At 40.1% G+C, this 21,873-nt stretch overlaps 1 protein-coding gene across 1 annotated transcript in view; it reads left to right on the top strand.

The window, feature by feature from the left end:
• The window catches only part of LOC128982804 (cAMP-dependent protein kinase type II regulatory subunit-like), a 39,753-nt gene extending 18,306 nt beyond the window's left edge, over window positions 1-21,447 (top strand). The window contains exons 4-8 of the mRNA XM_054401820.1: window positions 5,741-5,847; window positions 9,724-9,982; window positions 11,731-11,889; window positions 15,524-15,626; window positions 21,182-21,447. Of these exons, the coding sequence (XP_054257795.1) occupies window positions 5,741-5,847; window positions 9,724-9,982; window positions 11,731-11,889; window positions 15,524-15,626; window positions 21,182-21,297 (744 nt within the window). The 3' untranslated portion in view covers window positions 21,298-21,447. The remainder of the gene's footprint in view (window positions 1-5,740; window positions 5,848-9,723; window positions 9,983-11,730; window positions 11,890-15,523; window positions 15,627-21,181) is intronic.
• Window positions 21,448-21,873: the final 426 nt, after the last annotated feature.

A 21,873-nucleotide genomic window follows, 5' to 3' on the forward strand; every position in this document is an offset into this window, starting at 1 on the left:
ACATTTAATGTTCCTCCTGAAATTACCTTTAAAATGATACCAAATACATGTACCTACAACAAAAAATAAACCCCGTAGAAATAATAAAATATTTCAAATAAAAATATTTTTTATAAATTAATGTAATAGTCCAAGCAAACTAAAAAAAACCAGACACAGGGATCGTATACAAATTTGCAAGTAAACATTTTATGGTTTTATTTTTATTGTTGTAGTGTGCAGAGTGACATACCAAAAGTTGCAAAAATCAGTCCACGGGAAACCCCTAAATTAAGGGGAAAATGGCGGCTTTTCCCAATATTGGACAAATTTTGCAACAAAAGATACCACATGTTTTTTTGCACATTTTTCGAGATATTGACTTGGAACCACGACCGATATTTATTGGATGGTCCGTACTTAATTTCAATAGGGGACGCTTTTTGGGCCACCATCTTGGATCTGCCATATTGGATATAAATATTTTTTAATGTAATTATAGTGTTGTGACACATCATTATGAACTAGATTTCCACGCTGATTTCAATGCTGAAATCCGTTTTTAAATAAGTTTTTTCGTTGCTTAAGATATATTAAAACGAAAACTCTCCCCTAAACATCAGTTATGGGCGTATCGTAAGTTACTTTGAAAATGTGTTTGGATTATTTTTCTCCAGGTATTATTATTGCTTGCAGTTCGTTTTAGCCTTAAAATATTCAGTGATAAAAGATCTTTCATTTTAGTTAGCTTTCATATTGTTTTATTTATAGTTAAAACAGACTAGTTATAGACGAGGTACAAACCCCAACACAAAATTAAATTAAACTTTTTTTATCAGTTTTTGTTAAAAGATTTATATCTCGGGTTGTTAATATGTTAACAAGTTCATTCTGGTATCAAAGTACTCAGTAAATGTTTGGCTTTAATTTTATTGATGATTAAAGGACACATGACAAATTGAAAACGAATCATGTAGGCCTACCTTCAATGAACTATTGAATGAATTATTGTTATTTTGAAATTTGTCTTTAGTTAAAGACATTTATCCCCAATTCTAAATAACTCCCAATAAGGAATCCATAGCTAAAATGAAAGTCAATACTTGAACGAATAGCTATGACGAGTTTTTCCCGTTTTCAATCTGCACAACACTACAAAATAAAACCATAAAACGTTTTGTTGAAATTTTTTAAAGGCCATATCCTATATTTATCTAAATATAATTTCCAAGTTACACAGTTACAGTTATTTATAAGTACAGTTATTTATAAGTAAGTTAGTCATATGTACCATCAGTCAAACACCACTCCCAATCTGTTGGATCTGCTGGTGAACTATTTCCACGCCATACTTGAACCTGATAGTACAACCTTAGACTGTGGTAGTTTTCAATGTGTTTTTAAATTGTCAAAGTACGAAACGTCCATAAGAAATGTATGGGGGAGAGTTTTCGTTTTTATATATCCTTAAATCGTAAAGCGCTATTTAAAAAACTAATTTCAGCATTGAAATCAGCGTGTAAATCTAGTTCATAATGATGTGTCACAACACTATAATTAATTACATTAAAAAATATTTATATCCAATATGGCAGATCCAATATGGCTGATCCAAGATGGCTGATCCAAGTTGGCGGCCCAAAAAGCGTCCCCTATTGAAATTAAGTACGGACTATCCAATAAATATTGGTCGTGGTTCCAAGTCAATATCTCGAAAAATGTGCAAAAAAACATGTGGTATCTTTTGTTGCAAAATTTGTTCAAAATTGGGAAAAGCCACCATTTTTTCCTTAATTTAGGGGTTTCCCGTGGACTGATTTTTTGCAACTTTTGGTATGTCACTCTGCACACCACAACAATAAAAATAAAACCATAACATGTTTACTTGCAAATTTTTATACAATCCCTGTGTACGTTATTTTTAGTTTGCTTGGACTATTACATTAATTTATAAAAAATATTTTTATTTGAAATATTTTATTATTTCTACGGGGTTTATTTTTTGTTGTAGGTACATGTATTTGGTATCATTTTAAAGGTAATTTCAGGAGGAACATTAAATGTATTGACGACTTTTCACCAATATTGACTAGAAAGTCAGAATTTCAATAAAAAGCAAAAAACTACTGGATTTGGTCGCCATTTTGGAAAAATGGTGGTGTTCCACCAAAGATATTTTTGGAGACTTTTGATATGTTATTCACAACATTTTTTACTATCGAACAACAATGGTTTCATCTGTGTTCTAATTATTTCTAGGTTTTGCTATTTATTTTCTTATTTTAAGGCGCCTATTTGCTGAGGACACACTTCTAGCAGGTGAAGAGCTGCCAGTCATTGCCGAAAATCGCAAAACTAAGTGGTGTGATCTTGTGGAGAGTTTAGATATGCAGGTGAACAGCAGACTGGCCTGGAAGTTCCTCAAGAACATAAATGGAGATGCGACAAAACCAAAAGACAACTTTACAAACAGTTACTGCCGATCAAGTCGCTACCAACCTTCTTTTAAATGGCAAAACCTATGGAAGGAAATACCGGGAGCCTGTTGTGCATGATGTGGCAAGTGAGAATCACTTCCTGGAAGAACCGTTCACCATGTCCGAGCTAACTGCAGTCATTACCAGCTTAAAGACTAATAGATCTCCAGGTATTGACGAGATCAGAGTCGAACAACTAACAGCCTCATGAACATGTGCGTAAGCCAAATGCATATACCAAAGGCATGGAGGAAAGCTCATGTGGCTGAGAAAGATCCAAACAATCCTAAGAACTTTCGACCTGTTTCTCTCTTATGCCACACATATAAAATATTAGAACGTCTGATACTCAATCGAATCGGCGATTTTCTGGAACAAAAGATCATTCCACAACAGGCAGGCTTTCGATCAGGCAAGTCTTGTTGTGGCCAAGTTTTAAACCTGACCCAGCAAATTGAGGATGGGTTTGAGAGAAAACAGATCACGGGTGTCGCTTTTGTAGATTTAACAGCTGCCTACGATACCGTAAACCATTGAAGATTCTTGGGAAAAGTGTACAGTATTACCAAAGACTATCAGCTAACTTCAATGATAGGCACTTTTCTTCATAACAGGCAGTTTTTCGTGTCCCTTCAAGGCAAGAAAAGTAGATGGAGGAATCAAAGAAATGGATTGCCTCAGGGTAGCATCTTAGCCCCAGCTCTTTATAAAATTTACACTAACGACCAACCGTTGCCAAACACTACACGTCAGTATATAAATGCTGATGATACGGCGGTGTGGCGGCACAAGGTAGGAGTTTTGAAGAGGTGGAACAGAAGCTGACTATGACTCTAAATGAACTTTCCCAGTACTATGACGCAAATCACCTCAATCCGAACCCTGCTAAGACCCAAGTTTGTGCCTTTCACCTAAACAATAGAGAAGCAGGCCGTGAGTTGAATGTAAGGTGGCGGGGAGACCGTCTTTAGCATTGTCCTACACCCAAATATCTTGGTGTCATACTGGACTGCACACTGACATTTAAGGCGCATTGTATTGCGACAAGAGGTAAAGTCTCAGCGAGGAATAATATCGTCAGGAAGCTCACCAGCAGATGCTGGGGTGCTAACCCTAATGTCCTCAGAACCTCAGCTTTAGCGCTCAGTGTGTTGGCTGCGGAGTACGCTGCACCAGTATGGAATGCATCGTCACATGCAAAAAAGCTTGACATTGCAGTCAATGACATGGCTCGGATTGTAACTGGGTGTTTGAAACCAACCCCAGTACACAAACTCTATCCTATCATAGGGATCACCCCTCCATCAATCTGACGTGATGTCGGTGCCGACGCAGAAACGACCAAGCAAGAGACAGACCCTCGTCACCCATTACACGGCCATCAACCTGCAGAGCGACGGCTTTGGTCCAGAAAGAGCTTTTTATCACGGACACGAGTCCTGGATGGATCACTCTCAAGCAATCGGGTAGCAAGGTGGTAGGCCACGTTGACTAACCCTCCCATACCAGCCAGGGAGGAACTGGCTCCTGGTGGAGGCCTTCATTACATGGTGTGGAAGACCCTAAATCGAATTAGGGTCGAGGTACCAAAATACAAGACAAACATGCAGAAATGGGGTCTCTTACCAGACATCTTGTGCGCGTGTGGTGCTGTTCAGGATCCTGGCCATCTGCTGATCTGCCCATGCCTAGTCCAGTCTTGCACATTAGATGATCTTTTACATGCGAATGACCATAAGCCATATCGGTAGCTAATTTTTGGAAAAGCGAAGTCTGATTTCTGGACACGGAAAGTAAGTACAAATAAAAATCGTAATATTTCAGCTAGTTTTATTTCTATATTTTTGAGCTTGGTAACGTTTGATAGGGAATTAAAAATGATAAATAAAAGTATTCTAGACGTTTGTTTATAAAATCAGCCGTTTATGAGTAATTTAAGTTTAAAAAATTAAAATGGCCACCATTTTGAAATTTTAAGTTGAATCAAGAAATCAATGGGGCTCTTCTACCCTACATACCAAGTTTTGAAAGATTGTTTGAAAAAATCCAAAAATAAAAATGTTTATGTAAAAAATACAAAATGGCGGATATCTGGTTAACGAAGCGATTTTGGAAAAAATGCTATACTTGATTTTCTCTTTATTTTGACCCATAGAACCATTTCCCGGAGTTTGGCTGTTTACTTATGGGACACCCTGTATTTTAATTTTTTTACTTTCTTTCATGAAGAAAGTATGCTTTCATCATTTTTTTTTTAGTTTGAGTTTTGGGTGGATTATATCTGTTTTTGGTCCCCCTGAAACAAAAAAGTGGTTTTAGAAGTGATGTCTGTGTGTGTCTGTATGTGTACAGAGCTACAGATCTGCACCTGTAGATTTTATGGATTTTGATGCAATTTGGTGTGTGGGTATCCATCGTATCTCCAGCCGTTTGTTTAATTATTGATTTGCCACGATCACGATTGATGTAGATGATGATGTCCACGTAAATGAGATGGAGATGTTCACGATTTTGCCACGGTCCCGGGGGACAATGATGAGGTCCCCGTGATGTAATGGAGATGTTCACGACTTCTCTGCGATCGCTGGTGACTACGATGATGTCTTCTTGATCCAAGGGAGATCTTCATTATCTATTATGATCGCGGGAAATTTCTACCTCAGAAACAAAGGTCGCTCAAGTTAATTTGGCCTAGAGCCTCAAGTACCCTAAGCCTGGCACTGATGGTCCATATGCCTTACAATGGGAAATAATTATTTACAGACACTAGAAGAATATGTTCATATTATTATTCATTTGAGATGGGGACATATTTTATGTACGTATCTATGTATGTATTTTAACCTAAATATGAGTGAAGGATGAGTGTAGAATGGAGTGTGATGGCTTGTGTAGCTTTGTTACTGACTAAAAGACCAGCTGTTACAATAGTCAGGACCATTTACTGAAAGTCAGATCAATAGACTATGACAATGATCAAGGACAGCTGGGTCCAGTTTGGAATCATCAAAAAGATACACACTTTTCTCAGGATCGAACCGGCGACCTTTTTATTTCTAGTCGAGCACTATAACCACGAGCTACCCAACTATGATTGTTAAAATATGCAAGACTGAATGCTGGGAATGTAGTAGGGTATGTGATTAATTTATGCATCATAAAACAGTTGATTACCTACCACAGAATAAAATGTGAACTAATTAGTTTTTTTGTTAACATGTTTAGATGATGTTACACAGTTTTGTATAGTTGTTTTCTATAAATTGTATTGAATTTTATTTTAGGACCAAATAATAACAGTCGTGGATGCTATGTACAAACATCCCGTGAAAGACGGAGACGTAATAATGAAACAAGGTGACAAGGGCAACATATTTTATATGATTCAGTCGTAAGTACAGTTGTACCGTAATTAATATATTTTATTAATTAATAAACTATCATACATAACAGGTTTTAAATGGATAATTATGGTCAGTTATTTATTAAATAAAGATAGTAGGTATAAACATTTTAACTAGTGTACTTGGTTTGCTAAACTCTAACAGTCGATCTGCTTATTTTTGCTGGAAAGTTATTATGATTATCACTGCCAAGGGGCAAGAGCCAGTTACTGTACGACTGCTCAAGAGTGAGGATGTATAGTCACCCCAGTCCTTCGCCATAGAACTGGACTCTGTAGCTCATATCCGCGCTTACAACAATGTTTCAAGAGGGGTAATGATCTATTGATTTGAGGATCTTCGAAATAAAATTCACTCCTATCATGAATCCATTATATAGCAAAAAAGAATAATATACAGAGTGCGGCAAAAGTCAGCATACCGAAAGTGCAGCAAAAGTACAGCTACATAACTATAACAGTATTATTGTAAGTGCCTGTTATAGAAACTGCTCAAAGTTATCACCACCATTTTCTATACACATCTAGCACCTTTTCAACACTGATTTGCAAATTCTTTTACATAGTTGTGGTGTGAATATAAATTAAAATCAAAATGTTCCGTTATCAATTCTTCATCTTAAATGTTCTAACTTATGGAGGTTTCTCCGAAAACACGTTAGGAGGTTGTGTTCCAGGAAACTGTTGTTCGTATGCTTCAATAGCATCCGTATAATTACGATCAAATTTCCACCAATTTTTTTAAAGAAATACTCGTTGATCTATAGATAGTTGCGATTCATAATTATAAACACTGATTTGTTAATAGAAGCACTATACTCATCAACTTCACTTCACGGTCACAGGCGGAACACTGACAAAACAAAAAATCCTCGATAAAGAATAAACTAAGGCAAAATAAAACATGTGTTGACATTAGATTAGATAAGGGATGAAAAAAGAAATAAAAGTAGCGCGATAGATAAACAATGATGCTTACTGGTCTGCAGCGGTACGCTGACTTTTGCCGCACCCGGTATTTTAAGGATATATAAAAATTCACTAAAATATATTCATTCTATGTACAGGTCCATATAGCGTTAGGCAGTAAATATATGTAAATGTACATTGTTTTATTTTGTGCAGAATATATGATTAAGTTATCCATGTATAACATGGTAATTATTAATTTTGCCTTATAACTAACTAGTTGTTACCCACGGGCTTCACCCCGTTTGACTTCATTAGTATTAATAAAACTATTGATTGGTTAGGTTAAGCTGAAATGAACAAAACAGAATACAGTAACACAAACAAATAATCTCACCTGATTTTAATAAGGTAATAAATTGAAAGAATAACATACAAATGAATACAGCTGAGGTATTTTTAACATTAGGTATGGAAAGTTCCCTTTGGAATTACGACCTGCTTTTAAATTATATTTATTTGTAAACATTCTAGATCAAAAAGTCTGACATTGGCCCACTTAAAACCCTCTGGGGCAGAGCCCTTTTGACGGATCTGCACCAAACTTCACTCGAACCATCCTTGAAAGATGCTTAATAATGCCTGAAAGTTTCATTACAATCTGTCGAGCGGTTTCGGAGTCCATAACGTATATACACATATATATACATACATAGTTCCTCTTTTATAGATATAGATTTAAGAAATAATGGATAGTTTTGCACATGGTTTCTCGTCATGACGAACATTTTAAGTATGGTTTATGGGGGTGTGATTTGTAGTTTTCTTAAAAGATCATGGGTACTTTTGGATTTATATATTACTAGCTGGCCCGACAGATGTCGTCCTGTCCTAATGTAGTTTTATGTCAATGCTCGTCCATTTTCAAGATGAGCTCGTTCGCTACGCTAAGGTTGAAGTTTGTTCGCTACGCTCACTCACCTTTTGGTTGCAAATTAGCTGTTGTCATAAATTAAAAAAAAAATAATAGTGCTGCACCCTGTTGGTAAACCTATTAACTTTTTAATGCTATTGACCATCAGAGAATCTAACTATTTAGTTGAACCATAGACAAAAATAAATATAGACTGTCAGCTGTGCTGCGGTTAACGTATATTCCGGCGCCGACCGCTAGGGGTAATGTGTAGTTACGGCGCACACCGCTGCAGCATCAAGTGCTAGCGACCGTTTCCATAACAACTTGGTAGTTGGGAGGAGTGTTGCCAACTTTGGAGGAATTCCCCGGAATTGGAGTTTACTGACTTTTTTTATATTAAGCAATAAAATAATTTAAATGCCATCTTTTATTGTATTTTTTAAACATATATTTGTTATACTTTTGTAGTTTCATTACAATTATTCAAAGTTTTTCTTTATTAATCCATAATTATAGGAAGTGGTTTATTGGAAGGTTTTGTTTTATATTTGCAAGGTCAAAGTCTAATTAACCAGGGGGGTCTAGCATGCGGGGAAAACGGGAAAGTCAGGTATTAGTATTGAATTTTAAAATGGTATTGAAAAGAAAATTGGGATTTAGTCTTTATTTTGATACATCAAAGTCGGGAAATTTCATGATTTTTTCTGCGATCGCGCAAGACGGTAATGTCTACACGGCCGCTGAAGATGTTCACAATTTTGCCGCAATCGTGGACGACGATGACGTTTCGTGACCACGGCATTCAATGATGATGTCTACACAGCCGCGGAAGATGTTCATGATTTTGACGCGATTGCAGAAGACGACAATAGCGATATAGTAATAATTTCGTTTGCAAGAGTGGTAGTGCTGGTAACAGCTGGCGAGTAGACGACGACGACACCAAATTGAATACCGATAACCGATATCGAACGGCGATAACGCTCTAGCGGCAGATCGAAAAACCTTTCTTTGACAGTCTATATTTACTCTGTGGTCTATGGTTGAACCAGCTGTTAAGATCCTTTAGTTCCATTTAAATATGAGTACTCATAAGGTTTAACATGGGAAACTCCAGAGCCACTGGGGCGGAGCCTTTTTTACGAATCTGCACCAAACTTCACACAAACCATCCTTGAATAATGCTTAATAATGCCTGAAAGTTTCATTACAATCTGTCGAGCGGTTTCAGATTCCATAAAGGACAAACAAACAAACAAACAAACAAACAAACAAAGAAACATTTGGTTTTTATATCTATATCTATAAAAGAGGAACTACCTATGCCAAGATCAGACATTTGAAAAATATATCTTAGATATCAGGATGAGACAGGAGAGGTCTTGGATGTGTGTTGGTTTACGATTTATATTAATTAAAAGTTTTGACTATGGTGTATTGTGATGAACAGTAAAATGAAAGTTTCAAAAAGTGGTTTAAAACAATAAGTGTTCTATAATTTATACTAAATCCTACCTTCAGAAGGAATAATGATAGATTTTTTTAGCACCTGTTTTCTTATATTGATGCACAAATCTTTGTTATGATCTTTGTTGTTGTTAAATACTACAGTACCAGTACTGCAAACATTATGTACTTCACTTATTTTTGGTATAAAACAAAAACTTTTTATAGTACTAAAAATACCAGTTTTTTCCATAAAAAGGTAACATAATTTTTTTATATATAAAAATTGTATAGGTACTTGTTTGACTAAAGTTTAACACTCAACTAACGATTTGGGTTTCAAATTAGAGCTTTCAAATGACACCACCAAAATATTATGTAGAGTGAAAAGGTGTTACAGTAAATTAGTTTACTTAGCTTAGACTAAGTTTCCATTTACAAAATTAGAACTATACTAGAGACTTTAGAAAAGCCAAAGTATTAAACCACATTTAGACCGTACTGTTTTTTAAAACATTTTGTAACATAATGTTTTGGGGCTGACGTCATATTTTAAAATTGACACATATTATTTAGGTGGTGTGATGTTACAGCGGAGTGTACAAGGTGCTGGTGACAGATCTGAAAGGCAGAGAGAAGCTGATGCACACGTATCACCACAAGGGTAGTTTTGGTGAGCTAGCGCTGCTGTACAACCAGCCCAGAGCAGCAACCATCCTAGCGGCCACTGACGGGGTCTTGTGGGCCGTGGACGGACAGACGTTCAGGCGGATCGTACACAAGATCACTTACGAGAAGAGACTCATGTACGAGAGCCTCATCAACAACGTGCCACTGCTCAAAACGCTTGAGGTAGTGTACCATCCAATAATGACCAGCCCATAGACTTGTTAGAAGAGAACACCATTAACTTTAATTTACTATTGTGTGTTTTAAATTAAATTTGTTCTATTTGTTCCTGGTTAAAATATACAAAAAGAAAGTAAAGTTAAAGGAAGTATTTAAAAGCTTAAAGGCAATAGGAATGGTGAATAATGAATTGTCAATTCTATGATCATAATTGTGGTTTTAGTACAGGAAAGTGTTTGGATTTTATATGAATGTTCTTTTTAAAGCACAACTATTGAATTACAATTACAATTATAGAAGGCATAAGAGGCTAGGTGTTTGTAGACAAAAGAAGCTCATACATAAGTTGGCAGCCTTGCTTCCTCTATTTCATTACTGATTTACCTACCAAATACTATTGTTTTTTACAGATCTTAGTATTATTGGGAATTTATTGTGAGCAAGATTCAACATGTTTTCCCTATAATGAAACCCACACGGTATAATAAGTATTATAAGTACGTAGTTGATTTACAGGTACAGGAATCTCACCTAAAAACTTAATTTCAAACATTTTTTGGCATTAAACGGATAGTTTACTTTTAATGTATGCCACTGAGATTGTGTAAACACCATATTGAGTCTTATTCATTCACCATAAATTCCCAGGAGCACTTAACTTTGTAGACAAAGACAACAATGCTAAAGAGTGAAAATTTTGAAACGTACGTTTTAATGTCCCTGACCTTTTACTTCGTAGATACTGAATAATGTAGTTCACGTAATATCACGACCAAAGTTTCACAACCATCGCGGGTTTTTTCACGACCAATCGTGCCACAGGAATTTTTGGGGGGGACTTTTTTTGAGGGGATTTTGGGGGGGGGGATATTTTTTTGCTAGCTGTCATAATGAATGTATAATTTTGTATTTAAGCAGCCAGAAAAAGTGTTTCTAAGTAGCTCACTATCAACACTAACAACATTTTACCGTTCGTAATTAAGATTGCTTCTAAGAATGGTAAAAACGCACCTTGTCAGACAATCCTTTGAGTGTTTTCACTCAAAAATGTTGTGCTGTCCCTAGTTTTATGTATTTATATATTTCAAACTCCTCAAAGTATTTAATACATTTTTTGCGTGCAGTACTAGAATTTCGAGACCATCATTTATATCCAGCATATAAATTAGTTATTGTCAATAATTTTGAATGGAAACTCAATTATGAATCCCATTATATTTTCAACACTCTCCACCGTCACAACAATTAGTCCAATATCAGCTTTAGATAACACAGATAACAATCCAGAGACCACGTCTTTCCGTCAAAACCTGATTCAGTTTACTTTACAGTCCTGCCCGCGGCAATATACACGTGTGAATTGATAGGCCTATCTGTTATTGTTTCGTTTTTTGTGTACAAACGGATTGTCTGACAAGATGCGTTTCTACTATTATTAGTCATCAAAGGCAATCCGCTGGGGCTATCAAAATGAATTATAAGATTACTTTGTCACAACAAACCTTTTTTACTGGTGGCAATTAATTAAGGTATTTTGTGGGTATTTCGCCTGGCGATTTTTGTAGAAGGCAGCCTGGGAGTGGCGAGCAACAAGTCTTTCTTATTTCGCGACTCTGCCTATAATTTTGAAACAAGATAGTTTTTGCCAAAGTATTATTAATGCACTTAAAGCTGTTTGAATTCTTATAAAACAATTTTATTTGAAACTAATGGGCAGTGGAGAATCATTTTGACAAATTATGTTTTTTCAGCCATTTGAATGTTCTAACTTGGTTGATGCCCTGACTCCAAAGACTTTTCGAGATAACGATGAGATTATAAAACAAGGAGAACAAGCCGATGGAATGTATTTTGTCATATCTGGAACTGTTAGGCTGGTGGTGAAGTATGACAATGGCACTGATGCTCTTGTAAGTTATTAGCACTAACTTATCCTCATTATAAGGAAGTAGATTTTATTTTCTTTAGCTATACTTTGAAATAAAGAGTTTTCTGGTTTCCAACTAAAGAATATTTTTATCTCAGGGCATATCTTAAAAAAAAAAAATGGTATTGAGTATGAGTGCACCAGTGAATGACTGTTTAAGGTAGAGTTTCCATACTTGTATCCAACATGGGAAAGTATGAATAAGCTAATGCAGGGAATAGAATGTCTTATCAGTATTCTCCTATCTACCTACTTAATAGATTATGTTCAAACAGAGTGTTGAAAGATACAAATTATTGCATATAGTTCATTGCATCAGTGAATGACCGTATATTATAAAAAATTTTAAAACTGTACTAGCCCCATTTATTTTCTCCAAATAACACGTTCAATATTCTCACATTGAAGCTAAACCTGTATTGTAGGATCTAAATTAACCCGGCGGAGGATCAACCGTGGTCAATAGAAGCCTTAAATAGGTTACATAGCCACATTGTCCAAGAAAATTTTATAAAATATGTTTCTTTAGACTAATGTGTTGGAAAGTGTTGTATATTTAAATATTCTGTCAATCATTTATTTCCAGTAGGCTTCCACATTATTATTGCTTATGAAAAATCACAGTTCATTAAACAAAACTAAAATGGAAGCAAGACAAAGAAATATTGATTGATCGCTTCAAGGTCAAGCTATCTGCTTGCACTGACAATTAATCGTCTGCTCCTTACACATCTGCTACTTGTTACGTCAGCTACTAGAGTAAGCTTCGGTTGTATGGTCTCCATACCTTCTTACAGACCAGCAAGAGTCAGTCCAGAGACAATTCATCAGAATTCTGGGCTGCCGAGAAGTGTTCAACTACTTAGAAGTTGCCATTTATGTTGTCTCAGAATTCTACGGGTTGCAGCCATTGGCATGCAGAAGACAAGTGCAGATGTGTCCTTCCTCTCAAAGCTCCTCAACAGCTAGGTAGTCTTCCTGTACCTCCTGCTAAAGATCAATTTCAGGGTGCCCACTAGGCGGACAGCGTTTATTTGTGCTGGAGCATGCAGGAAGAAGTTACATCCAGCACAGTACTATTCTCCCATCAGGCTCGTGTGATCCGGTGTCAGATGGCAGCGTCAGGAAAAAAAATTTTTAAGAAGGCTGTTAGGTGGTCATAGAAGAAGTCTACTGACTCAGAGAGGTTGTTGAACTTCTGTAAACGGCCCACAAGATTTTCCCATGTTAACCTTATGAGTACTCATATTAAATGGAATTAAGGAATCTTAACAGCTGGTTCAACTAAACAATTTGATTCTTTACTTTGTGGTTGGCTGACCAGGATTTGCTTTTTAAATGTAATAATATATAAGACATACCGTCTTGAAGCAATCCAGTTTTGTACTCAGTGTACAGCTGCTTCGGCTTAATCAAGCCATCTTCAGCACTTTCTTAGAGGTCAAATCATAATAAATAAGCGAACATTCTGGTTCTTGTCGACTTTTTACAACACATTACACAACACAAAAGATTAAACATAAAGTTTAGTAGGCCTACTTTTATGTCGCGACATAACCTCACTTTTGACATGTGCTCAACTGACAGACAACAGACGACAGGCAATTTGATTCTATGATGTTCAATAGCATTAAAAAGTTAATAGGTTTACCAACAGGTGCAGCACTATTATTTTTTAAATTTATGACAACAGCTAATTTGCAACCAAAACCTGTAAGCGAGTTAGCGTAGCGAACGAGCTAACCTGAAGGCAAGTGAGCGCAGCAAACTAGCTCCAACCTAAAGGTGAGTAGGGAAGCGTAGCAAACGAACTTCAACCAGGACGTGATTGAGCCATGCAAACGAGCTCATCTTGAAAATGAACGAGCACTGACATAAAACCACATTATGACATTAGGGATGATATAAAATTGCCACGATCACAAAAGACATTGATGATAATGTCCACACGACCGCTGGAAACAGAAAGAATTTTGCCGTTATCACGGAAAACGATGATGATCACCACACAACTGCGCAACATGAATTACATTTTGCCGTAATCGTGGGAGACAATTACGATGTCTACAGGACCGCGGGAGATACAATAATAATTTCTACACGGCCGCGAGGGATGATATGAATTATGCCGCGATTGTGCAAGACGATGATAATGTCCACATGACCGCGAGAAAAGATCATAATTTTCGACTCATTCGCGAAAGACAATGATCTCCAAATGTCCGCGGGAGATGATGACCATTTTGCCGCAATCGTGGTAGGCGATTACTATGTCCAAACGACCGCGGGGGACGATATAATGATGTCTACAAGGCTGCGAGGGATGATCAGAATTTTATCGTGATCGCACAAGACGATGATAATTTCCTCACGACCATGGGATATGTTCATATTTTGCCTCGATCATGGAAGATGATAATCATGTCTACACGATCGAGGTCAGGTGAGCAAAAAATAGTAAGAATTTTGCCGCAATCGCGGGAGACGATTACGATATCTACGCTGCCGCGAGGGATTTTCATAAGTTTACCGCAATCGCATATGCAAATACAACCAACAATTTTTTTATTTTCTAAATTTTTGGCGCCCCCTGAAAAAGCCAATTGCCTTGCGCCCTAGGCACGTTCCTACCGTGCCTATTCGGTAAACCGGCCCTGGGTTAGTTGGGGTGTATCGCTACAAACACACAGATCACCAATTATTTGCTGCACAGGACGGGAATCGAACCCGAGCAAACGAATGACACTGGCCAAGTGACACACACCCTAGCCTTCTCAGCTATCTGTGCTTGGAGACTGAGGAATCAAAAGCCGGTATTTAAGCTGACGCCAACGATTGCGAACAGATAGCACTACAGCAGGTTGTTCAATGTGTTACAAGGTAGCAGCACTAGTTATTCACGGACTATTTAGATAATATTTGTCAGTTGAACCACACCAGTGAGTGATCATAAATTGTGTTACTATGAGGCTTTGCTGCAAAAAACTATTTTTCCTAAAATGGCTATAACCTTATCAAACTAAATCAAGGTTAATAATTAATTCAATATTACATTAAATACTAGATGTCTTTCGATTTTATTAGATTTTGATTTCAAACAATGCTATCAGAACATTACAATTTATAAGAAAACTTGGAAATTTACAACAAAAACAAAGTTTTATTTAATGTTTACTACAAATATACAAACTTTTCTTTGTTCTATATTTATTATTGTCTTATTATTCAAAATTAGCCTAATTAATAAAATAGTGACAACAATACAGTAAATATTCAACAATAGCTTATTCCCTATATGGGAAATTCGCTAAAAGGTAATGGAATTAAAAGGCAAACAAAAAAGTCTTACGAAATGGAAATATAAATTATTGGCCTAGCACTGAAAAAGTTAATAGCCTGTTAACCCACGCCAGACAAAATTCACCATCAGTGCCCTCAGCCTGTTTTATTTTTATTATTATTATTATTATTATTTTTTTACATAAAACAGTCATTTCTGGTGCACTCACAATCGTAAATAATAATTTTTGTTTTTATGTGAGTTAAATATCAAGAAATATTGTATCAAAATATTGGTTGCAAATAGATTTATTCATGACTTTTATGTGTTTTTTTAGCTTAAAGTTTTGAGTGGAGGTGACTACTTTGGAGAACTAGGATTATTAACCAACAAGCCAAGGGCAGCCTCGGCAATCTCTGTTGGTGTTTCTCATCTGGCATGTAAGTTTATAAGCTCTACAACTCTCACCATGCACTAAATGCAGTAAATGCAGTCAGGTGAATTTGTTTTGGCCATCAAGTGCAGGTACGACTGAAAATAGCCGTGACCTGACAAGAACTGCGTGATGTAATAGTCAACCTCATCGTGCTGCCGTTCTACCCACGGTTGGACCTGCCTGATGAGTCTGGCAGTCCAACGTCCTTGAGTCTCCCTTTCCCAGCTTTCTTGCCACATCTGAAAAGTGCGGGAGCGCTCTTCTGTTCTTGCAGCGTCCTTTCCGATGTAGCCTTGTCTCTGGTAGATTGCCTTCCTCTCCGCTGCCAAGAGTTTGACTGGGATAACTCCTGCGATCACCAAAACGGCCGGTTCAGACACCGTACGGTACGCGGAAGCGACCCTGAGTGCCGCCTGACGCTGCACTCGTGCGAGCCTCAACCTATAGCCTCCTTGTTAAGCGCGTCTGCCCACACCTCAGAGCCGTAGAGAAGCACGGACTGGACTGCAGACATCAGTAGTCTTCTACAGCTGGACCGGGGACCACCGACATTGGCCATAAGCCTACTAAGAGCAGCGACACTCCTAGCAGCCTTGTCCGCTGTCCGCCGTACGGAAGATCTGGTCCCTCCAGCTCAACTTGTTGTCCACCATAACACCAAGGTACTTGGCGGTTCGCGTGGTTTGGACAACTACGTTCCCAACTCGTAGCGGAACGATGGTTTCAATCCGTTTTTTCGTGAGGATGACGATCTCTGTCTTTCTCAGAGCGAGTGTCAGACCATGATCAGTCATCCAGGCGTTTACAACACGCATGACTTGGTTCAGTTTCAGTTGGGCTAGCTCAACGTTGCGTGCAGCAATGAGGGGTGCGACGTCATCGGCGTACCCAACTAAAACGGTCTCCTCTGGCATCTCAGATCTCAGAAGGCTGTCGTAGGCAGCGTTCCACAAATCTGGGGCGAGTATCGAACCTTGCGCGGCACCGGAAGTAACATCCATCGTCCGCGAACCATTTTTAGTTTCGTAATTAAGAGTTCTGCAGCGCAGGTAGTCCTCGATCAGCCTCAACAGATATGCTGGTACGCGGAAGCTGTTCTTCAACGCGCTCAACATATCGACCCATCTCGCCGAGTTAAAAGCATTCTTGACATCTAGCGTAACAATAAGCACGATACGGCGAGAGTAATGATTGAAGCTTTCGGCACGCTCTACCGCTCTGTGTACCTCGGATATCGCGTCGATTGTTGACCGACCCTTTCTGAAGCCGTACTGACGAGGAGACAAATCTCCGGCAGATTCCACGGCAGACGTCAGGCGGCAGCGGATCAGTTTCTCGAAGAGTTTTCCGGCCACATCCAACATACAGAGGGGTCTGTAAGACGACGGCATATTCGGGTCACCTTTCCCCTTGCTGATTAGCACAAGCCTAGCCCTTTTCCAAGGAGTTGGGAAAACCCCTTCGCACAGGCATGTGTTGTACATTCTCAGCAGTAAGAGGGGGTTAACTGAGAATACCTTCTTAAGAGCCTCACTGGAAATACCATCAGGACCAGGTGCTTTTCTATTTTTCAAGGAGAGGACAGATGATTCCAGCTCTTTAATGCTAAAGAGTGGAATGTCCCCTACCTCGCCATAGTCGAAAAAAGGCCTCCGAGGATGAGACGGAAAGAGGGCGGTGACGATCCTGTCCATGGTGGTGCCCTCCATGACGGAAGGTGGTGATCGGGCGCCGAGTTTCTGGGTTACAACCTTGTAGCCCAGTCCCCAAGGATCAGAGTCAACATCCTCCTGAAGCCTCCTCCAACAGCTAACCTTGCTCCTGATGATAGCCCGATGAAGAGCTTTCTTCGCAGCCCTATAAGCCGCTGACTTAGCCTCGAAATCCGGGAATCTTCTGGCCCTCATAGCGGCACGTCTGGCTTTCAGACAACCCTTCCGAAGGTACGAGATCTCTAAAGTCCACCAGTACACAGCTTGCTTATCGCGACGGCGTCCCCTGCGTGGCATGGCCTGGTCACAAGCCGAGACAATCAGTTCCATTGTGGACGTTACCAATGCCTCGGCGTCAACAGGTGCAGCAGAATTCACCAGTGCTCCCCGTGAGATTACGTCAGTGAACTTCTCAACATCCAGCTTGTCCGTATTCCATCGGCGTGGTCCAGATCGTGATACAGGCGCCTGATTATGGTGTTCATCCAGTATATCAAAAACGATGTACTGATGATCACTTGCTGTGAGGTCTTCAATGACTCTCCAGTTGGAGATCCGTGCTAGTAGTGATTCTGACGAGAAGGAGATATCGGGGATCGTACCTCTCATACCGGGGCGCCGGAAAGTAGGCGTGTCGCCCTCGTTTAAGTTGACAAGTCCGGCCCTGGCGACAAAGTCCAGGATGTATTTCCCCCGGGAGTTTGTAGAGGTCATACCCCACTCCACAGCCCTCGCATTAAAATCACCAGCAACAACGACATGCCCAACGGTACCCCGTACACTGTCTTCTAAGCGGTCAATCTTCAGACGGAATTCCCGAATTGGCTCGTTGGGGGTAAGGTAGACACTAAAAAACGTGACGTCCCTACACCTGACCCAAACGAAGCCTCGGCCGCGTCCGTGATCTCGCACTGGTGCTTCCGTGCTGTTTCGAACCCAACAAGCGGCAGTACCAAGAGAATCTGGGAACCAGAAGTGTGGGTCCCTGTCACGGTACTGCTCGCTGATCAGAAGGGTGTCCGCACCGATCTCTTGGGCCAGCTGATCTAAGAGGGAGTCAGCCGTTCTGGACCTCTCAAGGTTACCCTGGAGAATCCTCACTTCCTAGACCTAGCCTTCTCAAGGTCGAGTGCAGCCTTGAAAACACTGCATCGCCCAGCCCCTGGGATGTGACCTAATGAGGCGTCCTTTTGGCCTTTCTCTGCGCAGAGAAAACAACGCTCTGCTGCGGTACAGTTCTTCCTGTTGTGGCCCGAGCCGCCACACCTGAAACAATTCTTGGATAGGTCGGGTCCCTTACAGTTTCTGGAAGAGTGACCAAACCCGAGGCAGCGAAAGCATCACGGTACAACCACCCTCCGTCTGAGCCTGCAATTGACCCATCCAATTCTCAGGTGTGTGAGATTAAGCAGCTTGCTGGCATCTTGGTTTCGCATTTCAGCAATAGCTATGCGTTGCTCGCTGCGGTTGGGCCGCGTAAGCCATACTTTAAGGGAGTCGGCATTTTGGATATCAGGGATGGCCTTGTTGATAGCCTCCCTGACTTCAGCCTCAGTCGAATGTCCGTCAAGGTCCCGGATCTCCACCGAGGTCCTAGGCTCGAGTTCCCGAACGGTACCGTGGTCCCCTAGAGCCTCTCTGACCTTTGCAGCAAAAGCCACTCGGTCACCAGATTTCCCCAGCTCGAGGAGAACTTTCCCATTCTGGGTACACCTGATTGACTTAACAATGGTATCCGTCTCCTCTGGCTTGGCCTTAGACTTGAGTCGACCCAAGACTTCAGCAAAAGATCGCCCCCCTAAGGGGTTGATCAGGATTGCCTCAGCCCTGGGCTTTCCTGGCCTGGGTTTCTTTGAAACAGGGGGGGCCTTTCCACGAACCTCCCTCGCCGAAGCTGGGTCAGCAACCTTTCGATCTCTTGCTGCAGGTTCTTTGTTAGAGACAGCCTCCATTCGTCTCAATTTCCTCTTTTCTTTGCGGGAAAGCCTCTTCTCCCAGTTACCCACATTTGATGGTGCCACAGCAGAGTTCATATAGCTGCTTCCGTCAACCGTTGGGAGAGAGGCAAGCTCCCTGGTTTGCTGAGGGCGCTTCTTTAGAGCTGGAGTGTGCTCAGTAGGGGGTGTCATCTGGGTGGCCCTGTCCTCGACCTTCTGCTCGACATCTGACAGAGGCTGATTGGCCAATTCAGGAAGATCGGGGCTATCCGCTGGTGAGCTCCTTGCCCGTTTCCTTTGATTCCCGCCCTTGTCGTTCAGTTTAGGGGCTAAAACTTGGTTCACAAGCTCCCGTTCATTAACTAAAGCCTGTCTCATCAAGTCTTTAATTTCGAGAACTCGGGCAACCCGATCCTTCACCTTTGGGAGACCGTCCTTGATTGACCGGTTTACGTTGGTCCGGAGCTTCAAGGTTCCCTCCATATTATTGATGAGGTCCATCATCTCTACCAGGAGGTCAGACTCCTCCTCATCAGCATCGTCGTATTGTTGACGGTAACGCTGAAGTTCGGGATCCGACCTCTGGGGGCTGATTTTCGGCGCTGTACTTTCCAGGAGGGTTCCCGTCAACGCCGGTTCAACGTCTACTTTTCCTTCTCCACTTGTCAAAGGAGATCTTAGTGGGGGGAACTCATTTGAGCCCTTAAAGGTTGCAGGCGGTGGAGTTGCCTTAACGTTGTTCGCTGGTGGCGACCTCTTGACCTTGGAGCTACGCCCAAAAGGGCTCCACTCCTTTTCCAGCTTCGATTTTTGCTCATTTGAGCTGCTGTTAAATAATGTGTTGGGTGGGGGGTTTTGACAAGCCATACATGTGTTTACCAGCGCATCGTGCGGCAAGAGACGGCCCGGATTTAGTCAGGAGCGGGTATACCCTCGGGGACAATCCCCTACCCCAGTTCCCCGGGGCCCGACCTCCGTTTGCCCAGCACCGGATACCTGACGTGCCGGGGGTTGCCTGTTGCAATGCAGAGCCCGACCTCTACATCCATGCCGCACTTCCTGACCAAGGACCGAAGTGGCTGGCTCCTCACGACACACTGGGAATACCCATCGGCAGTGCAGAGCACACATCAACCCCTGCAACACAACAGGGGCACTCCCAGGGACTCCCAGTGAGGACGTCAGTCACCCTTTTAGTCGCCTCTTACGACAAGCCCGGGAGGGCTGCGATCCTATTCTAACCCCGAAACCGCAGGGGGCGTTAGTTAGGGAATAGTTATTATTACCATCTTCTTCTTCTTTATTATCATTGTCATGAGATGGAATGCAACCATAGGATATGTTTCAAGGCAAATACGAATGAAGTATGAGTGAAATGTGCCTTTCATAGCTTTGTAAGTGACCAAGACCAGCTGTTTCTAGACAGGATTAATGCCTGATCAAGGCAGTGGAGTCTTCGTAAATTTTCCAGTGGGGGAACGCTCATCATTGTCATAGAAAAAACATGGGTCCGCTTATCAATAGGTCCCGTATTGCTTTTCTTGATAATAAGCAGAGTGGGAACGCCCTGTTCCCGCTCCACTACATCACTGGATCAAGGTTATCTGGATCCAGTTTCAGACCATAAGAACCCAAAAGATTTTCTTGGGATTGCACCGTTATTAGTTTAATGGTTGTACAAAAAAACTATTTGTAAAATTGAATTTGGTTTGAACTATACACATTTTGTTCTTAATTAAAAATGATTTACTAACCATCTTTGTCCATCTTCAGTAGAGCATCATCCTTTCATAAATTATTGACATATAGCCTAAGTATACTATGGGAAGTTTGTTGAGTAACTTGCATTTTATATTAAGTTTTTATTAGTCTCATAAAATTGTTTGATGTGTTTTGTTCCTATGTTACAGTTTTGGACCGTGAGGCATTTGAACGCCTGTTGGGTCCTTGTATGGCCGTTATGCGAAGGAACATATGTGACTACCAACAAGAGATGGAAGAACTAATCCGTCACAGCCACATGTGAATACTACAAAGTTGGATAAAATACTACATCTCTTTAACCATAGACACTACAACTGTTTTACAGTATAATCTTAGTAATATCACAAGTTTTAAAATTACTTGTGTAAAAGTTATTTAAATTGTGGAAATAAAAACAACCTATACTGCTTGATCTAGCCACACTTCACTGTTAATTGAGCGGAGCGAAGCAAAGCGAAGCTCTTTGGGATCAACATCAATGCAATCTTTATAACACTTAATCTCCTGACATATTTTAGCCAAACTTACCAAAGTTATTTTGTCAAATGTTTGGATGGTTTAGACTTAACCAATTTCAATTTTTGACGATGCCTATATAATTTTAAAGTAACTCAAAGTTTTAAAATTTTAACATAGGTCTTTTGAGTTGCCATGATGGTTACAAAATAACGACGTAAATGTAAACAAAATTTCCGCGCCGCAGCAAACCTGCAGACTAAGCGAATTTCAACTTGCCTGATTACATTTTTACAAAAATATTTCGATAAACAAGACATATATTTATTCGGTCCCTATTTGAATAACATTAGATTTAACGAGTGCCTAGGTCCTAGGATTG

The sequence above is a fragment of the Macrosteles quadrilineatus genome, unplaced genomic scaffold (assembly GCF_028750875.1).
Source record: "Macrosteles quadrilineatus isolate MER2022 unplaced genomic scaffold, UCM_ALF_1.0 Scaffold_1__1_contigs__length_201487025, whole genome shotgun sequence".
Lineage (NCBI taxonomy): Eukaryota > Metazoa > Arthropoda > Insecta > Hemiptera > Cicadellidae > Macrosteles > Macrosteles quadrilineatus.